Source organism: Anabas testudineus, chromosome 6 (genome assembly GCF_900324465.2).
Source record: "Anabas testudineus chromosome 6, fAnaTes1.2, whole genome shotgun sequence".
NCBI lineage: Eukaryota > Metazoa > Chordata > Actinopteri > Anabantiformes > Anabantidae > Anabas > Anabas testudineus.
Window position 1 is genome coordinate 14488797 of NC_046615.1, and position 17489 is coordinate 14506285.

General features: G+C 39.3%; 1 protein-coding gene across 1 annotated transcript in view; it reads right to left on the bottom strand.

Moving 5' to 3' along the window:
• Positions 1–17489, bottom strand: part of megf11 (multiple EGF-like-domains 11) — a 48309-nt gene that overhangs the window by 27423 nt on the left and 3397 nt on the right. Inside the window, exons 4-5 of the mRNA XM_026366021.1 lie at positions 14531–14623; positions 14351–14371 (exon numbers count right to left, since the gene is read on the bottom strand). Coding sequence (XP_026221806.1) covers positions 14351–14371; positions 14531–14623 — 114 coding nt within the window. The remainder of the gene's footprint in view (positions 1–14350; positions 14372–14530; positions 14624–17489) is intronic.

A 17489-nucleotide genomic window follows, 5' to 3' on the forward strand; every position in this document is an offset into this window, starting at 1 on the left:
TGTCTTTCATTTCGAGTGCACGGCTGGAGTGAGCAGGTCTATTGTTGTGCTTCAGGTATCTTAATTAGAGAACTGTGGCTCACTTAATCTGCATAAGTGGTCTTAATAAATGAGGCACTAAACTAGAGAAAGCTGCAGCTGTTAAATTTGTGCACATGGTACTAAGTAATGCACCTCTATGTGCACGGTATGAGTTCAGTTCGGTAAACAGAAAATTCGACCTAACCCATTAACAGATTGTGACTTATTATTAAATTACTGTATGGGCAATGTTTCATGTCACACAGAATATACAAGTTTGCCTCTATCCAAACAGAGGAGGCAGTCATAGGTGAATCTAGGACTGTGTTTATGGAGTGTGAGCTTGAAAGAGATTTTCTAAACCAGTCTGTTTTAACATCTACATGACATCAATTATCCATGTATGCAGGAAGCTGCTGTACTGAAAAATAGAGGTTATAGAAGCAGGTTTTGTTTGTTTAAAAACACCAGTGATTGCAGTGTTATTTTTGTGAACAAACACTAACATGAACATTAGAAATTAGACATAACAAACACACAAAAAAACATATTTTATAGAAAGCTACATAAAATAAAATAAAACAAAAACAGATTTTTATTGTTTATATGCTGATTAGTTTCTGTCAGTTATTAAATCACTACTCATTCAGTCTATAAGAAGCCAGAAAATGATTAAAAATATCCATCACAATTTTCTGAAAGGTCACTGTGGCCTCTCCTAAATTCAAAACAACGTTTTTTAAGTTTATTATCAAAGAAAACCAGAACAACCAAGACACTGAAATGAGAGAATGTTTGACTTTTTGAATTGAAAATAATTAAAGCAATAAATTAATTATCAAACTAGTCGCCAGTTAATTTTCTGATAAGTTTTCTTGTCGGAGCACTGAGGAGGAACTGAGACTCTAGTGCGGTGTATGTTGATGTCTGCAGTTACAGTGTGTGCCACGACTTTCTTTACCGTAAATTTCAGTGCAGTGACCACCTGCCATTCGGTCAGCTGTTAAAATAAACAAAATACTCAGCTGTCAGTAAACCTGAAAGGTGACTGTTAAAGTTGGCAGTTTAATTCTTCTGCAGCTGTGTTCAGCTTCATTTCACAATAATTGCCCGTTGTACTGCAGCATCCACAGAAATACTACAGAATCTCTACTGACTCTCTGTATGTTCAGTATATTCCAAACAAAACATGTTTTTTATTGAACTTTTTATCCATTTTTCCATTAGCAGCTCACATGGTGAGCTCATTTGGCGTGCCAATCACTGTATGTTGAATGGCAGCAGTATGGTTATTCACATCAATGGCACCACAAATGGAAAAATGTAATTACTGTAGCAGCATTTTAGTACATTCAGAGACTAACAGGAAAGGTGGACAAATTTCTGCTGATGTTTTTCCACCATGAAAATTTGAGTTAGTGATACTGCTGTTGCATTAAATGTAATGTCTGGCAAGTCTCTGTTTCACTAATAATTTTATTCTAAAGAAAAATGTAAACATATATAAGTCTATGTAACATCCCTGTTACCTGGAAGAGGATGCATCAAGTAGGCTAACAGTCTAAATAATAATAATAATAAATATAGCCACATTTAATTTCAGCCAAATCATACTGTACCTTAGCAATAAGTTTAGTAGAATAAGGTACCTCTATCATTGCCTCAAGGTCACGTTTTTATGTCTAAGAGCTAAGATCAGTTAAAATAAACAACTTAGTATGAAGTTGTAAATTTGATTGTCATCTGTCATTGCAATTGTTTTAAACTAATTGACCTTGTTACCAAAGCAACAAAGTGATTTGAGTGAAAGGGCACTAACATCAACACAGACAGGTGTATGATTACAAATGCATGTTTTTTTTGTGTGTGTGCTTTTCCACAATTTCTCTCCATGGAGACTTTGGTTAAGCAAACAGTGATTGTTGACTCAAACCAATGATTTTTGTGTCTAACATGTAGCAGTGCATGGATCTGTCCCTCACTGTAAACACAAACATGATTTAGCCTAAAGACGGCCAATCGGTACGCCTATCCACAATCTAAATTAATGCCAACAATACAGAATTGCATGCGCACACCTAAACACAGGGATAATTGCTTTTTAATGATCTCACATTATGCAAATTCTCATCATGAAGCCATAAATCTTTTCTACCTGCCTAACCACAAGTCATGGCAACAGTCTGACGAAGCACATTATATTGTATGAGGAAAGTTAAGAGGTTGATGGTCTCATCTACATATCTGTGTATTTAATCTAATTTGTCCAGAAAGAAGACAAATAACGCCACAAACACGTAATCTTAACGTCACAAAACTCTGCTTTTGAGCAAAATCTTGCTGGCTCATTGATATTTATCTATAGTATATATAGCAAAAACGTGGTACAGCAGTGTGTATAGTAACAGTCCATCCTGTGAAATATTCAAATATCTGAAAAATGCAAGTGTGAAACCCACAGCAGTAAGTTAGGCTCAATTAGGAACGAAGAGCTGTAGAGTGGTACTGGTTGGATAGATACTGTAGCTGGTTCAAAACGAAAAGGACAGAAACAGGAAAACATCTCTAGCCTTTGATTAACACAGAAAACTGTAGATTAAGGGCTTTTCTTTTATACCATCATCTCTCCAGGATAATGCAGACCCTTTGGAGGCTTGTGCGAAAAAAAGAAGGAAATCCTGGAGTTCATCTCAAATGAACTGCTGGCTCTGAAAGCACTGTTGTTCTTCCAGTCTCTGAAACTCACTAGGCCCATGAATTATTCTCCCCGATTCTCAAAGTCAAAGTGAAGAGAAAAGTATACAACAGCAACTTAGGGAGAGCTGTGTGTGGTGTGTGTGTGTGTGTGTGTGTGTGTGTGTGTGTGTGTGTGTGTGTGTGTGTGTGTGTGTGTGTGTGTGTGTGTGTGTGTGTGTGTGTGTGTATGTGTGTGTGCATGAGAGAGAGAGAGAGAGAGAGAGAGAGAGAAACATTTGTGAGAGTGACAGAGAGAGATACTGTAGTTACATGAAAGAGGCATTGTAGAAATAAATCAAGCCATCTGGATCTGAATCTCCGTCGACGTAACATTAAATGAAGGAATGAAGGAACAGCATTTAAAACACAAAAATATATTTAATATCACTGGTCCTTTTTGATTAAAGTGAGGTCGTCTAGTATGAGGACAAACAAAAAGATTTAGAGAAATGCAATTTCCATCTAAAACCATATTTCAGAGTCACGGCAAGGATCAGTGGTATTGATCCATGGACCTTAACCCTCTTTTTGTTCTATGGCAGAGGGTGATTTTGTCATTCATACTACAGTATGCCTACGCCTGCATTGGAAGTGAGTCCCAGAATTATAATACAAGCTAATGTTTAAAGTACAAGGCTGAGGAAATCACATGGTGTCAAGTTTCTTTGCAAATCTAATTTCTCAGGGGGGATTCATCACTTTGAGGATGCGGGTGCCTGAACCAGTAAGTCAGCAATTTCTGTCTTTTATCCATCTAAACTCAATTGAAAGGTCTTAATGAAGTGCACGCTACAGGACACGATGAACTTCTGGATGTCTGCTTTCTCTGCTCAGACTTAACATTATATTGACTGACGACACACGGTCGGATGCTCTCTGCAAAAAGACAACTTCAGTGACATTGACCTTGTTTTTGTGTTTCTTTTACTCATACAGCTAATTGTGGATCAGTTTCTCCACAACACAGAGCGGCTCCTCATGAATGCAACCTTTGTGTCTGGAAATACTCACATTTCCTTTAAAATTTCATCTGATCCTTATCTTCCAGATGCCCTTTTGTCAATGTTTAGATCCCAGGCTACATCTGTTTGTTCCACTTAGTAAGCTCCAGCTATGCGATACTGTCTCGTTACGTTTTGTCTTTTTTCTTTTTCCTCTGTGGCCAAAGCCACCAATTTAATTGAATTTCTGGGCTTTTAATGTCTGCATTACTCTAATCAGAGAAGAGGAGAGTTGTTTATCTTGACCTTGGTAGAATTAACCAAGGCTATTTGTAGAGATGTTAATGCTCTGGAAAAAAAAAAAAGAAAAAAAAAACACATACTAATTTGAAAGATCGTAACCTGAACTTTTATTGACCAACTAATCAAAGGCGCTTATAGACATTCAACAATCTGACATGCATTCAGGTATTAGGAAAAGAAGCATATCCTGGTGGTAAACTCCAATGCCAAAAATAAAATATTTCGCTCTCTGTTTTATATAAAAAAATTGATGAATACATTTTATGAGTTGACCTAACTTCCTAGTCTTTCGTCTTGCTGCATTGTGGCTGTATAATATTAAGATGCTAGCGCTGGATGATTCATCAGTCACTGGAAAGATATGGCTGCTGTTAAAGCAAGGTGCAGGTTATTGTGCTATCTCACACAAACAACATACAATATAACCTTCCGAGAGGGTGGCACGTCTGCAGACAAGGCAGAACACAGTGGAATGCAAAATACAACCCCAAATACCCTAGGGCCCGGAGGCAAATTTGATTAAAAGTTTGTTTTTCTTCACTCTCAACAAACGGAGGAGCTCGTCGATGCGGCACTGACAGTTAATTGGACTTGGCAGGGCCACAAGTTCATTCGTCAGCATTGTGTGGGGCTTGCCTAGGAGGAGCAGGACAATCGATGTCCCTCAGGACGGCCTGTAATCACTGCAACACTCCAATGAAGTCCAGGGTTAAACATCAGGAGATTGCAGGTGCACCAGAGGATCTGAGAAAGACTGCTAATATGCTCCCACTCCCAAAGAAAACCAAGGACACTGCAACACAGCAGCACCCAAAGGACTGTGATGGTCCCCAAGAAGGGAGTTAAACCTCAAGCTATTATTCTAAACAAAATATTCATGAATGTAACGTCCTGACAGGTGACATCTATAACAAATATGAGCATAGGTGAAATCAGTGGTTCCACTCACATGTTTTATCTGAGGGGTTATTATGCAATATTCTGTTCTTTTCTTAGACTGATCTCAGCTTTTCCCTTACAAATTAATGCGGAATTTAATGCTTTTATAGCATTTGAAAATAAAGACAATACTGCAAAAATGCAACCAATTACATGAATCACAGCACTGGTTTGTTTTGAAAAATAAAACAAAAAAACAGGAATAAGGTATTTACCTCTTTATTGATTCTAAAAAAAGCTCCTTCACAACAAGATGCCAGTTTGGTTAATTATGTGTATTTGGTCTACCACACACTGAACTGTAAAAAAAGGAAAATCAAATGCAATCAATAAAAATCAATCAAATCTTTAGATACTGACTTCAGAAACACAGCAATGGACCACAAAATCAAGTGTGACTTATAGACTGTGAAATGAGCTGAAAACAGTTTTATTCTGTATTAGTATTCAGGAGATATCTTATCTCTCTAAACTGTTATCATAGCATTTCAGCTATTTTAGACACGCTGACCTTCTCTTAAGGACGGGAGATAAGGCGTTTTAATGTCCCTATTAAATCAAGCCATCTATGCCGACTCTCAGAGCTGGGTAGTGTGTTCCAGGAGCTCTTAACTCTCTCTCTTACTGACTAATGACAAGCATCATAGTGATAATGACCAGCGGGACTGGATGTTGTATCATACTAACCATCACCCCAATATGCCATGATATCCACCAGCTTTTTGTGCTCAGGATATATACATGGAGAGAAAGCGCACTCAGATTCAGACACACACACATGAACATTCACACACATTTCAGGCATTCTCCCAAAGGTAATGGAGCAGTGAGCTCTTGGGGAACAATAAATCCTGCTTAATGGCATGGTACAAAAAAAATCTTCAGAGCAGGGCAAACTCTGCATACTGCATACAATAAGACTTATGTACAGAAAATGTTAAAATGTTATAGAGGTGTGTGTGTGTTTGTGTGTGTGTGGCTGGATTTTAGTTCAAAGCTACTGCTGTGAGGACACACATCTGAATACATTTCAGCTGGTCCTTAATACTTCAGTGGGCTGTTTGAGGGTTATGGTTAGTATTAGGGTTAGGTATTTTGTTTTGATGGTTATGGATAGGAAAGATGTCTAGGAGCTCTCTCACAACTAAAGTGAGAGAAATGTGTGTGTGTGTTTCTAACCCACTGATACATGACAGTAATGCAAAACCTCTTCAAAACATTGTGTTGTTCGCTTTCAGTGTGAATATTTTATTAATATTTATAACATGATTATCAGTCATGCATATGTATATGTAATCTATGGAAAGATTAGAGTCAGGAATTCAGTGGTGATGGTTAAAGTTAGGGGTTGGGGCTAGCTGGGGAATGCATTATGCCAAAGATTGTTCTCACAACGACAGAGAGCCCGACATGTGTGCATGTGTGTGCGTCTGTGTGTTGTCAGTGGTAAAGAAGGCTGTCAGCGGTGTGTGCTACAATTCATCTCATGGACTCACTATCAGTCAGTTGAGGTCCCTGCACAGTGATTTACACTACACATAAGTCACATGAGTCACTACAAAACATGCAGGGAAAGATCTGAGAGGCATGCTGTCCGAGCCACATCCTGAAACGTCTCTGTCAAAGCCTCAGCAGTGACATCGACGTGATTCAGTCCATTCAGTCTGTCTGACAGCCATCATCAAGGCATGTTTGTAAACTGCACATTACCAACTTCTTCTCTGGACTGGGTGTCTCAATTATTCATAAATTCATTATTAATTTGTGCGGAAATGCCTTCAAGGTTTCAAACTAGTGACCTACTAATTCAAGTTGCATTGGGTCTAATCTAGTAAAGCTGGTTTGTTTTTTTGTAAATTGATTGAAAGAACTGTAATACAATCCAGTCAGCTCCACTAAGTGAACTACACTAAAAATGATATTATGTTTTCTTAATCTAGAATTATAGGTTTGGATTATATGAATAACAATTATAAAACTAATTATTTTTAACACGAATATCCATGTTTACCAACTTGTCTCATTGCTAGAATCTAACTTATTGATTTTGTTGGAGCCTTACCACCACCAGCTGTCAATCTTCAGAACAGCATGAAATTGCAATGCTTAGTAGTTGTAATGATGCTAACAAAACAGGGACCAACTAATAAAATATTCGTCAGTAGCACAAGTAGAGATCAAAAACTCACATTTAAAATCCACTTGCATATGATGGTATGACTGTATTCACTGTATGTACATAGAGTGCTTCTTCCCCAGAGATTATGGTGAGTTAATTTCAATAATTAATTAATCTACTGTCTTCTAGACATCTAAAAGATGTTTTACCTTTGATTAGCACTAAGTCCATATAAGATCAGATCAATCAATCTTTACAAACAGGCTGCATACCACAGGTTTCTAAGGTTGCTGTATTTAAACCTCTACTCAAAAAGTCCACTTTTGACTCAGGGGTTTTAGACAATTATAGACCAACATCCAATCTGGCCTTTTACTCTAAAATACTTGAAAAAGTTGTTTCAAAGCAATGTGACCACCTACGCAGGAATAACCTGTATGAAGATTTCCAGTCTAGATTTTGAGTACGTCATAATACAGAAACAGCACTGGTAAAGGTCACTAACGATCTTCTCTTAGTGTTTGACAATGGTCTTCTCTCTATGCTCATCTTGTTAGATCTTAGTGCTGCATCTGACACTATAGATCACAACATTTTATTACAGAGACAGGGACATGTTATTAGGGTTAAAGGAAAAGCACTAGGCATCTTTTCAATCAGATGATGATGAGTCAAGCATGCTTAAAAGACATAAAGGCCTGGATCTCCTTTAATTTTCCACTCCCAAATTCAGACAAGACAGAAGTTATTTTGGTTGGTCCTAAAAACCTCAGAGACGTGATGTCTAATCATATTCTTACCCTAGATGACATAACACTAGCCTCAAGTAATACTGTGAGAAATCTCTGAGTTATCTTTGACCAGGATATCTCATTTTCCTCATACATAAAATAAATCTTTAGAACTGCTTCTTCCACCTGAGAAATATTGCTAAAATTAGGAGCATCCTGTCTCAAAGTGATGCTGAAAAACTAGTCCATGCATTTATTACCCCCAGACTGGACTATTGTAATTCACTATTAATAGGATGTCCCAATAACTGCTTAAAAAGCCTCCAGGTAATCCAAAATGCTGCAGCCAGAGTTCTGACTGGAATTAGAAAGAGAGATCATATTTCTCCTACATTAGCTTTTCTCCATTGGCTCCAGGTAAAATCCAGAATAGAGTTTAAAACACCTCACATATAAAGCACCTAATAATAAAGCTCCTTCATATCTTAAAGACCTCCATAGTTCCATATAGTTGCCAGTGTTTTTACTGTTTGTTGTCATTGTTATTTGTTGCCTTCTGTTCTTTTCTCTTTCCTCTTTCCACCCACCCCAACCGGTCAAGGCAGATGTTTGTATTTAGTCAAGCCTCTCATCACTGGAATACCTCACCGTCAGGATTACTGCACCAGTTACAGTCCACGTGATTGTCATCTACGAACCAACTGCTGGGAAACTTGTGTGATGAGCTTGAAATGCTGCTCTCCCACCTCCCTGAAGATGGCACTCCTCACATCATCCATGCACTTCGAACCAGTTGGACCTGAGACTGGTCCCCACTCCTCTGACACACAGAGCTGGCAACCACCTGGACCTCATACTCACCCGGAACTGGACCACAGATAACATCGCAGTCACTCCTCTACATATATCCGATCACCTCTTCATTCAACTCACAGTGTCTCTCTCCCAAATTTTAGATACTCCTACTCCACTTGTCACCTTCTGCCGGAACCTCAGGATTCTCAATCCTGAGCATTTTTCTTCCCTGGTCTCTGTTACCCTGCCTCACCACAGGTCCTCTCTACCCTTGAAACAGACAAAGCCACTGACAAATTATGCACCACACTTTCAACTTGACTGGATAGTCTCTGCCCTCTCTGCCCTGTCTTCAAGGCTTGCCTGTACATCAGCTCCTAATTCATGGCTCACTGACCAGATCCGTGAACAACACACCATGCTCAGGAGTGTTGAGAGGAAGTGGCGCAAGTCCAAGGCTCCATCTGCTCTAGCGAAATATCAGAGCCTGCTGGTGTCATTTTCTCACAGCGTCACAAAGGCAAACACAGAGTACTACCAGGACAAACTCTGCAACACCGCTAACACCAGGAAGCTTCTCTCCACTTTCAAGTCAATCCTCTACCCCCCTCCACCTCAGTTCTCTGCACTGGCTTCCTATAGCTGCCCGCCTCAGGTTCAAAGCCCTGACCCTTGCCTACAAAGTGGTCAACTCAACAGCACCAGCTTACCTGAACTCCCTCATCCTGTTTTACAATCCCTCTCACGCACTGCACTCCGCCTTGTGGTCCCCTCAACTCACCTTAAAAGATCCCAGGCAAAACTTTTCAGCTTGGTGGTTCCACGATGGTGAAATTACCTAATCTCAATTTTCAAAAACCTTTTTCAAATCTTTCTCTGCACTTAAAAATAATAAAAATATTTGCACCCCATGTATGTATGCATCTATTTACAGCTCTTGCTAGAGCACTTTACTTTAAAGTTCGTCTTCTTGGCTTGGATATTTGCTTTGTGCCTCACTTCTTAAGTGTAAGACTGTGTTCATGTCAGCTACAGGTCTTAATGAAATATGTAGCATCCTCAGTAACTTGAATGACAACAGTCTGGCAAAGGGTTAACAGCCAAAGGTGGTAATTAACTCAAGTGCTATCTTTGAGTACAGTTTTGAGGTACTTGTACTGGTGCTTTACTTTTTTCTGTTTCTTTATGTTTATTTGACAGCTCTAGTCTACGTACTTTCAGATGCATATTCATTTTCAATATAATTAAATTATAAATTATTTTGTATTGCTGTGGATGGACCACCTGGCAATTTACAGCACAAAAGTGAAATGAGTTCAAAATAAATACTTTCTACTTTTAAAATGTTTAGCTTCAATGGTGTATATCTCTCAACATGACCTTTTTTATTGCTGTTAACTAAAAGCTTAATTTGTGGATGTGAGAAATTTAATTAATGCTGAATTTTTTAATCAAATTCTCAGGTTTTTAATCGTCGTTTTTAGTCATACAAATTGTTTTAATGCAGAGAGAGTTTTTGGCCTGAATGGATGATAAATCTACAATAATATACACTTGATAGTTGGCGCAACTGGCTCCAGTTCACAAGTACAGTATAGAGCATAGAAAGAAAAGAGGTGACGGAAATAAATAACACTATCACACACTTGGCAATTCATAAACTGCGTACTGTGTTCCCCAGGAGCTGAGTATTATGCATAAATAAGGCTCTGTAAATGCATGAGGGCTACACATGAACATGCATAGAGAGAGAGAGAGAGAGAATAGTAACTGTGTTCCACAAGGCAGTATAGATCAGTCCATCTTCTGTTCCCTCAAGAAATATGCCTGGGTGCTTTGATCTATTAAAATGAATGAGGCAGTTGGCATCGTTACAAGCAGTTGTTACAAGCAGCAAGGAACCCCCTTCACAATGATAGAGTTAGAATATTTATAGTTCTCCAAAAGTGTCTCTCTTTACATGGTTGTATAATGAGGAATTCAATTGAGTTAGACTTCTTTTTCATAGGGCCATGCAAGCAGATCACATCTTACTTTTTCATTTTTTGTTGATATGAGGCCATCAAGAAAAGTGACTTGTTGCTTTTATATTGATGCAAACACACAGAGAGACTGAATTCTTCATCTATAACATTAATGGAGGCAGAAGTTTTGAGAAAACAGCACAGAGATATTAAGAGTGATGTGTCAAGTAAGAGTAAATCTGTTCATACATCTTTGTGCCATTCAGTGTAATTCACAGTCTCCTGGTCTTTGACAGCAATGCATGTCACTGTCCTGCTGCCGCGGGATTGGAAAAGTACCATCTGGCTCAGACGGACTTCTGAGAATAATCTGTAAAAACTGTTGACGGGTGCCAGAGGGGGTCCTCACAAGGGTGTTTTTCAAGCCAAAATGAAGTTTGAGTGCACAGTTTTGATCATTGGTCTTTCATATAGCATCTGCTTTGTTGGGGCGATGTCATTTTCAATGAAATAAACTAATAAAGCTAAAGGACATATCTGCCATCTCTGCTTGACACAGACTGTTGTGATCATAGTCCCAAATTCTTCTTCTTCAAAAAAAAAGAAAAAAGCTTGAAAGTCTAATAAAACCAGCCACAATTTATTTTAAAACCTTAATAATGAATAATCTTTCTGTATTAGTTGACAATTAACATGAAATAAGCAGCATGCACGCCCCCTGTCTTGTGCAGTATACCATAAACAAGCATTCATGGGCCACATTCATCAATTAACCATGTGTACAGCACTGCAGCAGAGACCGCCTTGCCATATGAATACCTTAGGGAGGAATATGTTACCTCATGGACCAGGGCTGACCAACCACATTAGATTTGGCTATTAAGTGTGATAGATTTCTTCTTAGAACACAAAGGATGCTTTGTTGTTAAGCGAGCTAAACTACTTCTTGGACTTCTCAGATACTTGTAGTGGCATTGATTCCTACAACCTCTGCATAAGTGGACCACATTTCTGCCATGATAACGAAAAACAAACTCTAAGAAAGCAGACTGACGAAATACTAAAAGCTCCATATTTATGCACATTTCTTACATGTAGAGCACCGGGAACATATGATTATCTGACTGAAGCACATAAAATCAATGATAGTGCTTCACTGCACCTAATATTTTACAAGTGATGGCAGTCATTGCTAAATATACCCTGTGTATATAGCATCTATTTTTATCACTCTCTATTTGAAAGCTGTTATTACTGGAACATACACTGACCCTGTGTGATAGTCTTATCAAGGGGGATTAAATCACAAGTGCTGAAAATGAGTGAAGGAGGCTAAAGGACTAGGTGATTTCTCTTCTCAATTTTAGAAAAGGAGAGTCTACTTTCAAACAAGAAACTCATAACATACGGGAAAAAAATCTTTATATTGTTTTCATTCAATAAACTCATAATATTCTACAATAATTTGATTTCCCATTACATCTCATACTGCGCTGTTCTTTCTACAGCAACATATAAAATATTTGTTGCAAACCGCCACCAATGACATCACTCCTTTTGCAAAACACAGCACTATACTTCAGTAAAATGACCAAAGACATACTGTTCAGTCCCATAAGCAGAGCTCCATCATGAATCTGAATTGCCTCTACATAAATTGCTGCTGTCCCTGTTTTATTGAGCCTAATACATTTTCATCCATTTTTTTATTTACATGGTGAAAATTGAGAATAATGTTGTTTTTCAAGACAACTCCTACTGACAAAACAAAGCATACACAGTGGCACAGAGAAGACAAACACAGGACAAGTCAAAGAAAAAAGAAAAGAAGGAAAAGTGATGGAAAACAAAAGCACAAGAGAGAAAATGAAATTTAAAATGAACCTAACATTAACAGGTACATGTCACCACACAGATCCCATACTGATGTGATTGGAGAAACACGATCAAGACCACACTCCACAAACACAATACACAACCATTAGAGCAATCACACAATTAATCATTTATCACTGTTTTGGGAGAAAACCACCTCAACTCAGAATGCTCCAAATCCAGGCGTGACAGATGCAGAATGAGACAACAGACATCAGCAAACATCCTGCTTTGCTGTTTTATCTGTGGACCACATCCAACAGTATGTCCTTGAGATGAGTGTAGGACACCCCAGGACTTCAAGGCAGGTCACAGGGCAGGTCTGGTCTCAGTGGGGCTGTTACCTCGGGCCAAGGAAGAGGATGAAATGTTTTTTTGGCTACAGTAGGTGGACACCAGCAGGTGAAAAACATCTTTCTTCAGCTTTCACCACTGCTCCCAACACAACTTACTGAATCTCTCCCACCTTATCGCCTTCTCTTTTCTGGCCACAAACAGTCAGACTCTTTATTTTCACCACCTGACCCATATACAAAACTGCTTCCTGGTGGGTGCTGCTCCAGAAACAAGGTCCAAGCCTTTCATCTAGCTCCAGATCACTGGCTGAAAGGCTGTCACTTCAGCTTTCGGCTGCTCAGCATCCCACGGCAGCTCTTCATCTCAAGCCTGGGTGACACACTTTTTATCACATTCACACATCCTTCGTCATGTGACCAGCCCATTATGCCCTCTCACCAGCTATCCTACCAGGGAACTCGCTTTTATGCAAGCACAAATACCTCAAGTCCAACACAATAGTGGTAAAATAAACTGCAAATAAACAATGACATTGATTGTTTTGGAGCTGAATAGGTGTTGCTGTGTGCTTTTCAACCCATGCAAACCACAACATGATGGCTCCATTCCCTTACATGAAGACGACTAAAGCTCATCTATCTGTGGTAGGTGAAAGTAAAATTTACAGTGAAAGACAAGAAAACACGGTGAACCATTTACACGAAGGAAAAGAGGGCAGATTTAATTTAAGATTTGGCACGCATTCCTCATTTCTACAGATGAAAGCTCGTAAATGAAAAAGCCTGGAATCATGCCTGGTATGGAAATCTAAAGTTATGAATAATGCCTCTGTCTCAATCATCAAGTCTGTTTTAATAAGGTGGATTAGCCCAGCACCTGCAGGCTGAAAGGCACACACGGCTGCACTCCTAACCAACCATGAGTGGGACAAGAGTCCCTGGGGGGCCCTGAACCTCACATCGTCCCTGTTGGACCCTCACCAGTCTGTAGGAGTGAGCAACAGCAAACAGCTCAAGCTTGTCATTTATGCCCATGAATCCACCTCCAATGGGCTGGTACCACAGTGAGAGCAACTGATTTACACACAGTTGCTAATCAGGGAATGGCTCTCTTGCTAATGAAAACTCATAGATCTATTCAATAACACTATTGATATGATTCTAGCCCCCATTACTCATTCCCAATATGCAATAAGCAACAACAGTTAAATGCTACTGGGAGCAGACAGCTAAAACATTTGGGGCCAGAAATGTTGACATAGAAGATAAGGAATTCCCTGTGTGCACATCCGCTATTTCTCTGTAGACATAAATAAAACAAAGAAATAAATAGATCTTTTTTTTTTGTCTGGACCCACTGACGGCGTATATGCCTAACTCCACCCTCCCATCCAGCTCTGGGAGCTGAGGTGGCCCCAGTAAACAGACAGGCCAACACAACGGTTTGTTTCAGCTTGGCATTGATTCATCATTCCACTAAACAAGTCATAGGCAGCAGTCTAATCATGATTAAGACCATAACAGAGAGCTCAGTAGACACAGGGGGATGCATCCATCCATCCATCTGCTATATTCATCAAGCAAATCACTTCCACTTCCAGCAAATGAGAATGAATTCATTGTGACTTACCTGTTCCATTGGCTGTGTTTGCTAAGAAGAGAGGACACAAAGCTGAGCAGCTTTGAGATAGCCGTACATCGAGGCAAAACACACACAGCAAAGTCTTATGGACTAACAGCCAATTAAAGCCATTTAGGAATAAATGAGCTTAAGTGAATAATTGTAGGTTTAAAAGTAAAGTGCACTCACCACTGGAGCAGTCTAGTCCACCCCATCCAGGCTCACACTGGCATGTATCTGGGGAAACGCAGCGACCATGGACGCACTCCTCGGTGCACAGGGCTGAGACACACAGAGATGTAGCCTCATCAGTGTAGTTCATAATTGAGTTAACACATACGCAAACACATATACATTCAACAAGCAGAAAGTAAAACATCATTAAAGTACCAATAAACAGCATAATGAAAACGCCCACAACAAAATGGCCCATAAAATAAACACTCACTGTTTCTCTAATGCCATGAAGGGACTAAATCTTAGCCATGGCACTCATATTCAACTACCATCTCCATGACTTGACACCTGGCTAAATGATTTTTTAGGAGATTGAGTCGTTGGTCAGAGTCTCGGTTTATCACAGAGCTATACTTTCCACAATGAGTTGCTATTTGTAAGCTGAGCCATGAGAGAAGACGCTGTAAATCCCTTCTAATTTGATCGGCCAGTGCTTTGTCATTTTGTGATGCTTTAATGTAGCAGGTCCAGGCACTGCAGTGTTTACTAAGTTTGCAGTTTTCTTGATCATTCATATTGAGCAACACAGCATCCGATTGATTGGGTCGGCATTAGTATTCCAGGCACCGTGTTCACAGAAGTTGGAAGTTTGGTTCAGCTGGATAATAAAGTGACCTACATGAATTTTCTTTCTTTCTTTTTGCCACAGTGCCATTTGAAGCTAAAAGGGAAAAGAATTACAAAAATAGGCGCTTAGCATGAATAAATCTGTGGTAGCCAAGGTCATCTGGCCAGTACAGTTAAGACAGACAGGCTCTTATCTGAGGAAGGAAGCAGTCGGGCCAATACAGGGAGAGAGGAATCCTGCCTGATGGGAATCAGCAGTCCACTAACATGGCCTGTGGAGGTATGATACACAATCCAAGGGCAGAAGAACATACAGTCCATTCCTTTAACACTTCAGTCAAATAATTCTTCTTTTGTTCTTTGGTTTTGTTGTTTTACGACCAGAAATGAATTAAGACAGGAGGACAGCATCTATGTTTTGTTTTTTTTTAAACAACACGAGCCCTGGGGCAATACTGCAGCTCTGTGTGCAACACTATTGCGCTCATCCTGCAGGCAGAGAGGTCAGCAGGCACTACCCGCAGACCTGAACAGTGCTATTATAGATTATCCCTCAATCAGGCATCGATTAGGATCCACCACCACTAGAAGAGATGCAGTGGGAGACGAGAAAGGCGAGTGAATCCCAAACACCTAATTGCAGAAATGCTCCCACGGCAAAAATGGTAAGACATAGATTGAAAGATAATTCAGGGCAGATTTCTGAGCATCGTTACTTTGGCAGAAAACTGTCTAATTACAGTCAGCCAGCAAAAAGAAAAGGGGGAAGAGCTCCAACATTTGTGCTGACGAAGGTGTGAGATCGACTACCTGTAATCAATGAGTCCACAGTATGCAAAGTATTCAAAGAGAAGAGGAGACAAATTCAATGTCACCATGATGAGTTGATTTCGTTTAGTTTCAATCAGCAAATTCTGATCAGTGAGAACAGGGAAATGCAAATGTGCCACATCCTTCAGGGAAAAAAAAGAAATATGGAAATGAAGTTTTGAATATGGGAGAAAGGATAAAGCGCACCCTTCTCCTGAGATCTGAACCGGTGTACTGAAGGGATGGCATAATAAAGTAGGAGGTAGGTCTTTCATTTTAATTGAAATTCATGAATCACTCTGCTTAACTCATGTCTAAGGAATCTGTTGGAAAATTGAGTCTTTCATCTAGATAAAAGGTTAATCTAACTCATTATGCAGAGGTGTTATCAGAACAGGGAACAATGGAGCTAATTGGTGATTGTCATGCAGAGTTAATAAATTTAATATTCTTGCCTAGTCAAACTACAATCTTTTAAAATGTCTGATAAAATAGATCCTTACAGTCTCCACTCTAAATGTGTAAGTCTCAATGTTTTTAGAGACATTTGCTGCAGTCTGGGAGAAAAGACCTACCAGCATAATTCTGTTTGTATGTGATTTTTGTAGTAGTAGTAGTGTTTTGTAGTACATTGGTTTTGAAAGGGAAGTGAATTAGGTGGAACATTACGATGTAGCTGCTGGTTAAATCAATCTAAGAGAGATGCCTACAGAACATATCAAACAGCTCCCTCCGAAAGTTTCTTCCACATGCCTCTATCTAGCACAGAGATGATTTATTTTAAAACTGTGTCTTTGAAGCATGAAAAAAAACGCAACAAAGCCCAAATGAAAAAGAAATCAAAGGCACAGAATCCCTTTCTGGAAAAAATCTCATCATCTTCCTGATCATCAAAACCCAAATGTGAAAAGTGCTAGCGTATTGCTGCCTGAAACTTTATCAAAACCTAACTAATTCTGCCGCCAAAGTCATTTTTGGAATTATATTGCAGCACTGGACAGGCAAGAGTCATGCAGGAGTCATCTGGCCTAAATGCTCTGCAGACAGAGCGACTCATAGCCCTGCAGAGGCTGTCAGCCTCTGAAGATATTACAAGCTGTTGTCATTAGCAAGCTCTTCTCACTTCCTCGTGCACAACTGTAATAATCATGCTTATTAGGAGGGAAATGAGTTCCTCACATCCTCTACACAGTCTAGTTATAGATTAAGGTAATGACTTACGACAGATCAAAGGTCACAGAATTAATAAAGACCTCTAGTCATAAACTTCAAGTACTAATTAAAGAGAAACAGATCAAAGTTCAACTTATCATGTAGAGCTGTGAGAAAATTAGACAATAATATCCAATGATAGAAGAATCTAAAGTGAAAAACAAAGGAAAACATCCCAAAAGATAATGTTGCTGGTTTAGTGTCACAAGTATTTTTTTTCTTGTGTGTCTGTATGATAATTTTGGTTCATACAAGGTCTTCCCATCCACAGATTCATTTAGTCGCTTCTCTTTAGTACTAATGTGTGCGTTATTGTGGCACC